The 13,401-nt window shown below is 39.2% G+C and overlaps 1 protein-coding gene across 5 annotated transcripts in view; it reads right to left on the bottom strand.

The window, feature by feature from the left end:
- Positions 1-1,557: 1,557 nt before the first annotated feature.
- St6gal2 (ST6 beta-galactoside alpha-2,6-sialyltransferase 2) overlaps positions 1,558-13,401 on the bottom strand; it is a 79,202-nt gene continuing 67,358 nt past the window's right edge. For all 5 annotated transcript variants that reach the window (XM_004651797.3, XM_045147382.1, XM_045147384.1 and 2 more), the window contains one exon: positions 1,558-1,921. In XM_004651797.3, the coding sequence (XP_004651854.1) occupies positions 1,650-1,921 (272 nt within the window). In that variant the 3' untranslated portion in view covers positions 1,558-1,649. The remainder of the gene's footprint in view (positions 1,922-13,401) is intronic.

The following is a 13,401-nucleotide window of genomic DNA, read 5'->3' as shown; positions in this document are numbered from 1 at the left end:
GATGAAGCTATCTGTCCCTTGTCACAGGCTCAGTACAGAAGCTCTCAAAATTAACTGTCATCAGATATTTCCCTGACTGAAACTTTGCAACTCCTGCTTTATTGCTGTGGTAAGCCACTGAGGAGGTGTGCGATCCAGCTTGATTTCTGCTGGGTGCTATAACCAGACAGAAGCTCTTAGCCTTTGGAAACCACACTTGCTCAGGAAAGCAGTCCTGAAAGCATTCTGGAACAAACCAATTCTAAAACCAATGTAAACCACCTTTTCTATAAAACTCTTATGATAATCACATACTTTTGCAAGGGAGAGTCTATTTAACTGAATTGCTGTTGTAATTGTCCAGAAGTTTTAATGATACCACTTAGGTACATTATGGTTTGAAACTGAAATAACAACCCATTTAATTAAGGTATTCCAAAATTTTTCTCCTGCACTGTTTTGGTTGGAAAAAAAGTATGGATGAACCATTGACAGAAGTTCACCTGAAAACATCTGAATATAACACAGTGGGATAAAAATGTTCTCCTTGCCTTCCATTTGATATGTTGTTCCCTTGTTAAGATGCACTTCTGCACGATTTTATTTAATTCTATGGCTTTGTCATACTGCTCACAGCCTCTGAAAAGAAAGATTTAATTCCTAGATGTTTATCCGCAAAAAGTGAACATTTTGAAAACATCACTGTCAAGTTTTCAGTAGCTGAAGAAAGCCTGCAAGAAATCTGTAGGAAAGTGATGGGTGTGTATCCTCTGCAGCTCTGAGTAAGAGTCCCTAAGTCCTTCTTTCTAGTTTGAAAGGAACAAAGTTTCCATCACAGTGCTACACCAGTTGTCATGTGTGTCACTGGCTATGCAAGAGCTTAGGGTGCATCTGCAGGCCAGCAGACACAGTGGAAAAGCCACTGTGTCTAGTGCCACCTGGCTGTGATCCTGTATTTTAGCTGGTGATATTCTCTGAGTGGGACACATGCTCCTGGCCAGCTGTGAAATATCACAGGAATTAAAAGCTCTCCTCTGTGCTGTTCTCAGTAGTTTGTTTGGCTTCTTTTTGGACGGCACAGGATGAATGAATTATGAGTTTAGAAATCTGACCTGATGCACAGAGTTGAAGCATACAGGGGTTATGGGAGGGCAAACATGGGACCCAGTGACCACATGTATGGGGAGGTTTTGTTGTTACAATAAATGCATCTTGGTTGTAATTGAAAATTTCATGTGAGAATCTACGTGTCTTGATGAAGAATGCATCTAGTTACAGGCCCTCCATTCACATGCTTCTAGGTGGGCACCATTTTATGTTATTAGGACTATCACTAAATCTGTAGCTGTAACTAGCTCTGACAAAGGGTACCTTTCACAGAAGAAAAGGCTAACAGGTTTGGAGGTATTATGCCCATGGTTATACATTTTTTGTAAGTATCCCTTCTTGTTTTTAATCTTTCTCATGTGTTTGTAAAATTCCAATTCTAGATTCAAAGCAGCAATAGATACCCAATGGCTTAGGATGAGAATTTCAGGGCCACCACTAAATTACAGCTTAAAGACTCAGTATTACATCACCTAAATCTAGCTTCAAGTATTTTTTTTTTTTTGTGACTTTGAGGACTACAGTAGTACCTTATTGCACATTGATTCTCAAGAGTCCATTTTTTAAGAGTGCCTATCACTGGGGCTGGGCACAGGACAGCGCACAGCCCGAAAGCCTGGCAGGACCACCTTGCCCTTGTGATGCAAATCCGCCTGGGTGCCTGTGTTCAGGCGCTGCACTAGGAGCTTCTCATACAGCAGTGGGTGGTATGCCCCCAGGGTGCAGGCTGCGTCATAGTAGAGCTCGTGGTAGTGGCAAAGTTCTGTCTGCCGAACAGATGGGATGTATTCATACACGTGCACCTCTCTGCACATGGACATCATGATGAGGATCCCTGACATGGAAAGAAAATGAGAATCCAATGAACAACTTCAAGAAAGAGGGATTTTTTTTTTTCCATCAAGTAGTAGTGACTGATATGGATGACTGTGTCAGGAAATATGTGCTTTTCATTTGCAATTTTACAACTGTCATTACATGGAGTATGTGTGGTTTAGGGGAATGGAGACTTACAAAGATGTAATACTATATACATTCACTTGCTTGTTAAGATTACTATGGATACAAAATGGGATAAAATGACAAAATCATTGATTATAAAGGTACCTTGTTGCCCCAGTATATTTGTAACCCCACGTTATAATAAAAAGACACCACCTGATTTGCAACAGAAACACTGTTATTCCCCAATGAAACAAATGCTATAACAATCATATTGTTATAACAAGATGTTATAACAATATGATGATTAAACAGGGTATTTATTATAAATGGTCTATAAACAGTTCATGGCAAAACTTTAAAATGGAATCATACAGTGGAGTAGCTATTATATAATGTATGTTTAGATAGAAAAAAAGTAGAATTAGGAGGATATTGAATTTAAGTGCTTTTCATGCCATACCTGATGAGGCATATTTGTAGTCTTAGCTACTTTGGCTTCTGAGGCAGGAGGATTACTTGAGTCCAGGAGTTTGAGACCAGCATGTGCTACAATAGTAAGATACTGTTATACTAATACTAATAAAAAAATAATAAATTATATTTCTCACAAGAGCTGTCAGTGTTAAAGCTGTTTTCTCTTCACAATGTTTCCAAGAGATAGCTACCAAACCCAACCACCAACTGGTGCTGCTCTTGACTCAGGTTCAAGGGCTTTCTTTTTGCCACATCACTAAAGCATTACTTAAGTCATTTCTTCTTTTGAGAGAAGGCCCCATTATGTAGCCAAATCTGAACTTCAACTCTGGGTTCTCCTGCCTCAGTCTTATAAATTCTTGGATTAAAGGTTTGCAACACAGTATTAGTTACTTTCTGATTGATGTGATTAAATACTTGAAAAGAAGAAAATTAAAGAAGTAAGGGTTTATTTGAGGCCACAGTGCATCATAGTGGGACAGGCATGACCCGGGAGCTCAAGACAGCTGGTCACTTTTATGTGCACAGTAAGGAAGCAGGCAATGGTGAATGCTACTGCTCAGCCTCACTTTCTCCTTTGTATTCAGTTTGGGATCCAAGAACATGGAATGGTGTCACACACACTTATTACAGGTCTTCCATGGTGGTTTGAATCAGATAGCCCCCATAAACTTATGTGTTTTGAATGCTTGGACCCAAGCTGGTGGCAATTTCAGAGGTGGAACCTTTCTAGAGGAGGTGTGCTGCTAGGGATGGGCTTAGGGTGGAATAACTAGTTCTTGCCAGGAATTGTCTTATACTGCTGTTGCTGCTTTCTAACTGCTGTGCCAGGGAGGTGATGTTCAGCCTCTGATCTACCATCTTTTCTCTGAAATAATGAAGCTTCCCTATGAGACTATAAGCTAAAATAAATACTTTTCTCTCACCAGCTGCTTTATGTTGTATACCCTATCTCAGCAATGTGATGGTGACTACAATAGAAAACTGGTACCATTCTGGAGTTGGGGCTGTGATCATCCTGTATCCTGAGAAGTTAAACAAAGCTAAATTTAAAAGTAATGGCAGAACACAGAGCAGCAGATATGGCTCAGAAAGAAATACAAGTTTTGGGCAGGCGACAGCAGCCTGCTTCAGCTGCAATTGCTTAAAAGATTTCTACTACTGAGATTGGGACAACAGAAAAATTCTGGTGACTATTTTGAAAGTAGAAAATTGAATGGAAGAATGCTGAAGGCCTTTTCATGCTTTTCAAGTTGGCTTTGTTCCCCCTTGGATTAATAATTTCATAGCAAATTCTACGTACTAATGATTTTGGAAGTATGCAGAAAAAGGGTCATTTTGATTTGCACCCTGATTCTTTCAGAGATGGACACTTGACCAGTATGTCAGGATTGTTGGAGTCTGTGTATAGGCCTGAATGAGCCATGAGGATGAACTGTGACTTGCAGTGGAGACTCCAGACTTTTAAAAAATTAATTAATTAGTTAACTTACTAATTTGCAAGCAGAGAGAGAAGAGAGACAGATAGTATGATAGAATGGGCATTGCAGGGCCTCCAGAGACTGCAAATAAACTCCAGATATATGTGCACTTTGTACATCTGGCTTGATGTGGGTACATTGGGGAATCAAACCCAAGTCATCAGGCATAGGTAAGTTCCTTAGCTGTTATGCCCTCTTGCCAGCCCCAAACTCAGAATTTTTGAGATGCCATGATTATAAATAGCTACCAAGGAAAACTATGGCATGGGATAGATTTCTCTGGTCTGTGGGCAGCTCAGCTGGAGAACAGAATCATAACCCCAGAGACTACATTGTGAATTCCAGTAGGACAGAGCTTTAGGATTTGAAATTTTCCCTGCTTGTTTTTAGATATTACAATGGTTAAATCTTTCATTGCAATGACATATTTTGCAGTATTATTATTTTCTCTGTGACTTTTTAGTTTTATATTGTTTTCAGTTTTACAGCATCACAGTTAAGAGACAATGGTGACATAGGAACAGTATTGGCAAGACTGATAAAAACTATAAGAACTTTAAAAGTTGGACTCAATTTATCTTATATCACGGATAGTCATCAGTTTATGTAGGTCAAGGGAAGAATGTGGTGGTTTCCGTCAGATGCCCCCCCCCCTAAACTCATGGGTTCTGAATTCTTAGTCCCCATATGGAGGCAGTTTGGGAGGTAGAGGCTTGCTGGAAGAGGTGTGTTACTGGGGGTAGGATTTGAGGTATTAGGTCCATCTCCCCTTTCTCCCCCTTGACGGTGTTTGGCTCACTCTCCTACTGTTGCTTTCCATTTTCTGTGACAAGGAGGAGATAGCCGACCTCTGCACTAGCATCTTTGTCCTGCTACCATGAAGCTTTCCCTTGAGACTCTTAACCAAAATAAAGCCTTTTCTCCTATCAGCTGCTTTCAGTTGGGTGCTCTGTCCCAGCAACAAGGAAGGAAACTCCAAAGTCCTTCAATTTCAAAATAACCCAATATGGAGAATTTCACATAGACACACCCAGAAATTTGTCTCCTAGCTGACATGACAAGTGACTTGTTTCTATAGTAATTCTAAATCTTATCAAGTTGATAACCAGAGATTAACCATCACAAAGATATCACTTGAAAATGTGACACTCACAAACATAACACTATTAAACCATAACTTCCCACTCATCCCCATAGGATTATGATAATTTCATAGTGTAAAATGCATTCGGTCCAACTTGAGATGTTGCCATAGACTTTTACAGTTCCAACACTATTCAAAACTGTAAATGTAGTGGCTCTTTTGAGATTCAGGCAATCTCTTAACTGTGAGCTTCTATAACATCAAAAAACCAAGTTATATATTTTGAACATACGGAATGGCAAAGAGTAAATATTCCCAATCCCAAAAATAAAATGGGGACATAATTAGAAATGATCAGACCAAAGCAAGACTGGAACCTAACAAGGGAAACTCCAAATCTTGTCTAGAGCCTAGGAGTCTTGATTGAGTTATCTAGACTCCAAAGGGAGCCTGCTGAGCCTTCTCCTTCAGTTTTACTGTATTCCCCATTCATAATATTTTCTGGGGGGGGGGGAAATTCACTCCTTGCATGGAGTTCCCTCAACAGATAATTCATGGATTTTGCATCTCCAACATCTAGGGTCTCCATTAAAACTTAAGGTTGTTTCAGTGTCATAGTTTCATGGTGGCATCTCAGGTCACCTTTTCAGGGTCTCTGACTCTGACACACATTGCCTGGCCTCAGCAACTCTCCAGAACTGTGATATAAGATAATATGGCCCTCTCAGTCTTGCATCTTCCATGCCTCCAACACCAGCACCAAATTCAGCTGCCAGCTCAAGCAGCAACCTGGTCCCCCTCACCATAATTGAAGGTGCCTCTGTCTGTCCAGGTGGTAACATTTTCACAGAGAACCCTTTCAGTTTAGGGTTTCTTTATTCATAAGGTGGATCCTGTGATGGGTGGGGCTTTGCCCTAAGTTAACTTTTCCATATTGTCTCTGTCCAGCATCCTTTAATGGTACCAGTTTCTTTAACAATTACAAGTTCTTTTTTAGCACTGTTATGAATGCTATCCTGTCTTGAGATTTCCTCCACCAAACAAATCAGTCTACTTCTTTTAAGTCTAGCACCACTCAAGTTCTTAGGACAGGAGCAGACTGCAGCCATTCTCTTTGACAGCATATAACATGAACTGCCATTAGCGCAGTTACTGAAAGCATCTGTGCTCCCCTCTGAAACCTCACGATCTGGGCTTCTACTATGTGCATTTCTTTCAAAATTCTTGTCTTCCAAGATTTCACCAGAGTGGCCCACTAAGCTCTACTTATAGTCAATGATCTTTAAAGTCTAAAGTTTGAAAATCGTTCATATTTTTCCACAAACCAGTTTCAAAGGCAGGTTTATTGAGCAATGGCCATATTTCTCAGTATTGATTTCCTGAAGCAACTTAAATAATTAATGATTTATTTCAGCATATAGTCTGAAGTTATAGTCCCTCATGGCAGGAAAAGCATGGCAGCAGGAGTTTAAAGCAGCTGGTCACTTTCAGCACACCATGAGGTAGCAGACAGTGATGAATGTTGCTCTTCAGCTTAATTTCTCCTCTTTATTCAGCCGAGGACTCAAGCCCATCGAATACTACTGCCTACCACAATGAACTTAACATAGAAAATGTCTCACAGACATTCCCAGAGACTTTTTTTTTTCCCATGGTGAAACTAAACACTGTTAAACTAACATCCAGATATTAACTATCGCAAATACTAAGCTTATCTAACATAAAAAGCTTTTCTAACTTTCTGAAAGTGATATAGTTATTCTGAATAAAACATAAAGTCACAACTTCTCTTGTAGCCAATATTTGTAGAGGATAGTATTATTCTCCAATGAATTAAGATGCTTACATCACAAAAATTCCAAATCAAGGCTAGTGGGACAGATCTTTTGTTTGAGCCCCAGCACCAGAAAATTAAAATAGTAGTAACCCCAAACCATGAAGTTCTATATACGGGTTACTCAGTGAGAGGAGAGAAGAAACCTAATTTTGCCTGGAAGGATCTAGGAGGTTTGCCTACAAATGAAGCCTGAAGCATCCTGGTAGGCAAGGAGTAGAGGGAAACAGAAGGGATGCTGCTCTAGAGACTATCTGTTATCCTGTTTCAAGGAATGTAGTCCATGACAAGATATTGTAGTTGAGAACAAAACTCTCTGAACACAGATTATGTATCCATACTATATAAAGAAATTTCTCTTCAGAGCAATGTCACAATTCTACATTACTGGTCAGTTCTTGTCCTCTTTCACAGCAGACTTACTACTGAGCTGTGGCTACTTCCTTGGGCTAGCTTCACGTGACCATAATGCAGGTAAGGGCAACTGTGCTTAATGTTTAGGCACCGAAAGATCACATCAACATGGCCATACCCCTGTACCTGCTAAAATCATATGCAAGGGGGCATAAGGTTTGAATCTGAAAAGTCCCACATTAGCTCATGTTTCTATACTTTTTTCTCAGCTGGTGGTGCTATTTTGAGAGGCTGCAGAACCTTTAGGAGGTGAGGTCTGCCTGGTAGAAGTATGTCCCTAGGGTCCTGGCTTTGAAGTCAAGCCTTGGTTCTAGTACCTTCTGCTTTCTTGGTTGTTGCTATGTGAACAGCCTTCAACATATATGCCTCTCACCAACAACTGAGCCACTCCACCATGCCTTCCATGCTATGAGAGATTGAACCTGCTCTAAATCCTAAGCCCAAATAAATGTTTCCTCACGTAAATTGTTTCTGTCAGGTATTAATGTCATAGTGTTAGAAATGTGGGCTGGAGAGATGGCTGAGCAGTTAAGTGCTTGCCTGTGAAGCCTAAGGACCAAGGTTTGAGGCTCAATTCCCTAGGATTCAAGTAAGCCAGATGCACAAAGTGGAACATGCATCTGGAGTTCTTTGCAGTGGCTGCAGGCCCTGGCACACCCATTCTCTTATCTATCTGCCTCTTTCTCTCTCTGTGTCTGTCACTCTCAAATAAATAAAAATAAACAGATCAAAATTTTAAAAGAAAAGTAACTAATGCAGACATTGATGTGGTGGATGAGAAAGCTGTCTGGCAAGAAAAAGTGAATTATGTTTGTTCTTTGTAAATAGGACACTCTGGTGTGTTTATTTTTGCAAGTGTGATTATTTTCTCAGCTCTTACATTCATGAAGCTAGAAAGGCATGGGCGTTTTCTAGTCAGCCTGCAAGTCTTGCATTCTGTTTCAACATTAGCTACTTTAAATAACCCAGGCATGTGCATGCTGTGCTGGGGATACAGTTCACATCCTGGGCATCACTGATTAATACCCAGTCATCTCTCCTTCTCCTATGATTCCGTATTTATAAATTCAACTGGCAATATCCAGAAAAGCAACTGTAGATATTCTGAATCTATACAGTCCTGTTTTCTTGTCATTATTCTATAAACAACATAGTATAAGAGCTATTCACATAGCATTTCCATTATGGTAGGCATTGTTAGTAAGCTAGAGATGGTTTAAAATATACAGGAAGATGTACATAGGTTCTATGAAAATAATATGCCATTTTATATACAGAGTTTGAGCTCCTGTGTTTGGTTCTGAAAGCAGTTGTCCTGAAAGCAGTTTCCAAAAAATATTGATGGATGAATTTATGACATTTTTGTTGCATATTACAAGGAAGTGGATGAAGGAGATCAACACAGAGAAAAATCTACTCCTACCAAATCATATTTCCAGAGACCCAGAGGCCCCCAATACCTCATCACTGAAGCAGACCAAAAATGAACCCAACATGGCTCAGGGAAATTTTGCAGAGGATGGGACGGAAAGAATGTCAGCGCCACGTGTTTGGTCATGATATGCAGAGACATTTATCCTACCCATAACTATGGGCTAACTCCACAATGCATGACCCATATACCTCAACAAGGAGGGGCCAAGAGGAGGGGTAGGTCACAGATGAGCCTAATAATGGTACCAAACAGACTGTATTTGCTGAATGCAAAGCTAATTAATAAAAAATAAAAACAATAAAAAATAAAAGTATCTTTCATGCAAAGATACTTTTTAATCTTCAAAAAAATTATTTTATTTGATATGAGAGAGAGAGAGAGAGAATGTGGGTGTGCCAGGGCTTTTATCCACTATAAACAAACTCTAGATGTATGTGCCACCTTGTGCATCTGTCATATGTGGGTCCTAGGGAATCTAACCTGAGTCCTTTTGCTTAACAGGCAAAAGCCTTAACTGCTAAGCCAACCCTCCAGCACCAAAGACATCTTTTTTTAATTTTTTATTTTTTTGAGGTAGGGTCTCACTCTAGCTCAGGCTGACCTGGAATTCACGATGTGGTCTCAGGGTGACCTTGAAATCATGGCTATCCTCCTACCACTGCCTCCCAAGTGCTGGGAGTAAAGGCATGCGCCACCATGCCTGGTTCCCCTAAAGACATATTTTAATCTAGTAGTAGAATCATAACCACCCATAGATCTCTGTTGCATAAGTGTTTCTATGAACCAATAATGCAACTACATCCATGGGGACAAGAGTTAATTGTGTTTCAATTGCAACATTTATATCTTTGGCTATTAAATGGAAGGCTTTCTAAAGCCATGAAGTTAGCCAGTACAGGAGTAGTTCCCAAAATGATAGCAATATGAAAGAATTACCCAGACAGCTTGATAAGATACAGGATGCTGGGGTTTTTCTTCATCACAAGATTTGGAGTCCATTGTTTGTGTTGGGGACTATAAATCTTAAATTTAAATAAGCATTCTTAAACTATCTGCAGTGAAGAATCATTTTATACAAACTGTGGCCAATCATAGAAAAATACTTTTGTAAATACAATGAAGATGAATTAGTAGAGAATGGCCATCTGTCTGGGATAATATGTGTCAAATTTCCATATAAGTTTCTAAATAGTTTCAATGTCTACAATAATCTAGTTTAGTCATGAACAGATAATCCTTAGTCAGTGTGGGTCTTCTGATCATACTCTTTTAGGCATGGGCTGCTACAACACAGAAAAGCCTTATAAAATGGTTATGAAGGGTCTCTGGTCTCTCCTTCCCTCTCTCTCTCTCTGTCAGACACAAAGAGAGATTGAGAGAGAGAGAGAGAGAGAGAACACCCTATCTGGTGTCAAATAAACTAGAATTAAACAGATACCCATGTCTAAGTAAGAACAACCTCAGGTAGTCTCTATAAATGTCCTTGTTGTTGTAGTCTTGAACAACTATAAAAGACTTGAATGTGATATTTTTCTAGAGATGTTTCTGAAGAAAAAATCTTACTCTTGCTTATGTTTAATTGCTACATTTTAATTCAGGCCTCTGATATCTCTATCTGTACCTCATCTAAATCTACATATAATGTATATTGTCTTAAGTCTTAGTAAAAAACTTATACTTTCAATATAGTAAATAAAAAGTTTTAGTATTATCTTATGTAAGTTCCTTGTATATGAAAATAATTTTAAGAGCCTTAGAAACATAGATATATGTCAGTTTTTTTTTCTCACAGCAGCCCAAGCTAAGAAAATAGAAGTTATAAGACTGTGTTTGTCCTTAGTTACCTGAATAATTCTTTCTGACTTTTGCTTATCCAACAGAAGTTTAGTAAGAATGCTCCTCCACTGGAGAGATTGCTTAGTGGTTAAAGCACTTGCCTTCAAAGGCAAAAGACCCAGGTTTGATTCCCCAGTACCCACATAAACCAGATGTAAAAGGGACAGCATGCATCTTGAATTCATTTCAGTTGCTAGAAGCCCTGACTCACCCATTCTCTCTCTCTCTGTTAAATAAATAAATAAATAAAATATTTTTTAAAAGAATGCTTTCCCATCTCATTTTGTATTCCCATGTGAACCAGTGGACTCCTGGAACTATGAACTTTATCCCAAAGCATGCTAAAAATTTAGGCAATAGTATAATCTAACCAGAAGTTTAAATGGCCATCATTGGATTAAAGACAGTGAAACTGGTATAGAGACCCTTTTAAAGAGAAGATCATAACTAATTCGTAGCTCACTGGTACATGTGAAGGGTATGCTGGGATATCGATGTTGCTAAGGGAGATTATTCTATAATATTTTAACTTTTAGAAATCAGCACAAGCAATTCATTTGGCAGGTATATGCTTTGTCTTTTAGTTTTCTTAAGGTTACTTAAATGTACATTTAGATGTAGACTCTGTCATTTGATAAATCCTGAAAAGCATTATTAAATGCGTTTAAATCCACATAAGTTTTCCAAAGAGCAGCTGACAGTACATAGAAGCAATATAGAAGGCCATAAAGAATACATTTATTTCCACTTTTCAGAAGGAGCCAGGTAGACACTGATGTTTGGAGTATGTGTACGGGGAACTGGGCACATGGCAATGGGCATATCAGGGAGGCTGGACAAGATTGGGGAAGAATGAAATCTTTGGGTACAGATGGCAGCCTCTTCAATTAACGTCAAAGCTTATGGAGCTAGGTACAATGTAAATCACTAGGGATTTAGAAAAATGTCCTTAAATAAACTAAACTCACCTCACAGGTAATGATGGGGAAAGGTCATTCTTCAGATTACTTGAAGAGCTAGTTCTAATGTCATGCTGAGGAAAATAGTTATAACTCCTAACAGTACATCTCCTAGAATGTGTTGTGATGGTCAACCTCAGCACATACAAATGACATTAATGCTAACAGTACATGGTTCTCAAATGTTCTGGCTTACCACCAATAGGGTCCAGTGGTAGTCCTGCCCCTGAAGACTTGCCAGGGGCCCTGTAGGATCTAGCACACAACTATATTCACAGCTACACTTGCTTTTATTATGGCAAGGGGTACAAAGTAATATTCACAAATATGCAAAGTTGGGTACAAGCTTCTAGAGCCTTCTTCTAGGAGATCACACAGGATGCTCTTAAATTCTCTGGCAATGAGTTGTGACATCTGCTGTGAACTGAATGTGACCGCATGAGGTTCATATGTTGAGATTCAAATCCTCAGTTTGGCAGTGTGGGAGGTGGGGCCTTTGGAAGATGAGTAGGGTGAAGGTGAAGCCTTCATGAATGGCACTACTGCCGTTTAAGAGGAGGAGCAGAGAGGATCTCTCCATGTCAAATGATTGCACATCAAGACGCAGGAAGGGAGCTCTCACCAGAAACTAAACTAGCCAGTACCCTGATCTTTGGTTTTTGTACTCCAGAACTTTAGGAGATACAGTTTCTTTTGCTTAAGCTACCTGCGCTGTGTTTTCTATTATATCAGTCCACAGTGACTAAGAAAATTCTGCATAAGAAATGTCAAGTAAGGAAACTGTTGGAAACTAGGGTTCAGCAGGTCTCTGCTTATCATCGTCCAAAATTTCAGACTCTTAAAAAGAACAACAGAAGTTGTACATAAATAGCGCAGGCCCAGTGAACCACATTTATTGGACTGGTGGGTAGAAACTTGCTCCAAACCTAAGTTCCTAGCTGTTAGACAAGGACCAACCTAACAAGCAGAGCCAAGGATAAACAGGAAAGCCTGCTGTGTAAAATCTCTTCTACATGGATCCACATATGCCTAAGTTCAAAATATCATGTTACTTCACAACCTTTTTCCCCATGCCAGACTGACACAGGGTGAATTCACATCTGGTTATGCTAAAAATGTTATTGATTTCTTTTTTCCTTTCCTTTCCTACACCTACAAAGGATTGCCTAAAATGCAAGAAAAATACAATTACTTAATTATATACAATTCATTAGCAACTTTTACAAAATCACTTAAGAAACTTTTATGTAAAACCATTTGTTTGTTAAGTACCAAAAGTGAACTGTTTTTAAAACTAGCAAAAGTTTTACTGCTTTCAACACTGTGTTATACTTTTTGAATGGGTGATGAACATTTAAACACATTTATTTATTTATTTATTTATTTATTTATTTATTTATTTATTTATTTATTTATGTAAGAGAAAGAGAGAGAGATTGGGCATGTCCGGGCCTTCAGCCATTGCAAACAAATCCCAGATGCATGCACCATCTTCTGGTTTACATGCATTCTGGAAAATCAAACCTGGGTCCTTTGGCTTTGCAAGCAAGTGGCTTAACCTATAAGCCCTCTCTACCCCAGTTAAACACTTTTTAAAAATTATTTTATTTATTTATTTATTTGAAAGTGACAGACAGAGAGAGAAAGAGGCAGATAGATAGAGAGAGAGAATGGGCGCGCCAGGGCCTCCAGCCACTGAAAAGGAACTCCAGATGTGTGCGTCCCCTTGTGCATTTGGCTAACATGGATCCTGGGGAATCAAGCCTCAAACCAGGGTCCTTAGGCTTCACAGGCAAGCGCTTAACTGCTAACCCATCTCTCCAGCCCTTAAACACTTTTTGATGTATTTTCCC

This window comes from Jaculus jaculus, chromosome 4 (assembly GCF_020740685.1).
Source record: "Jaculus jaculus isolate mJacJac1 chromosome 4, mJacJac1.mat.Y.cur, whole genome shotgun sequence".
In the NCBI taxonomy this organism is placed as follows: domain Eukaryota; kingdom Metazoa; phylum Chordata; class Mammalia; order Rodentia; family Dipodidae; genus Jaculus; species Jaculus jaculus.
The sequence above is the reverse complement of the archived record's forward strand: the minus strand, read 5'-3'. Positions and strand labels throughout refer to the sequence as shown.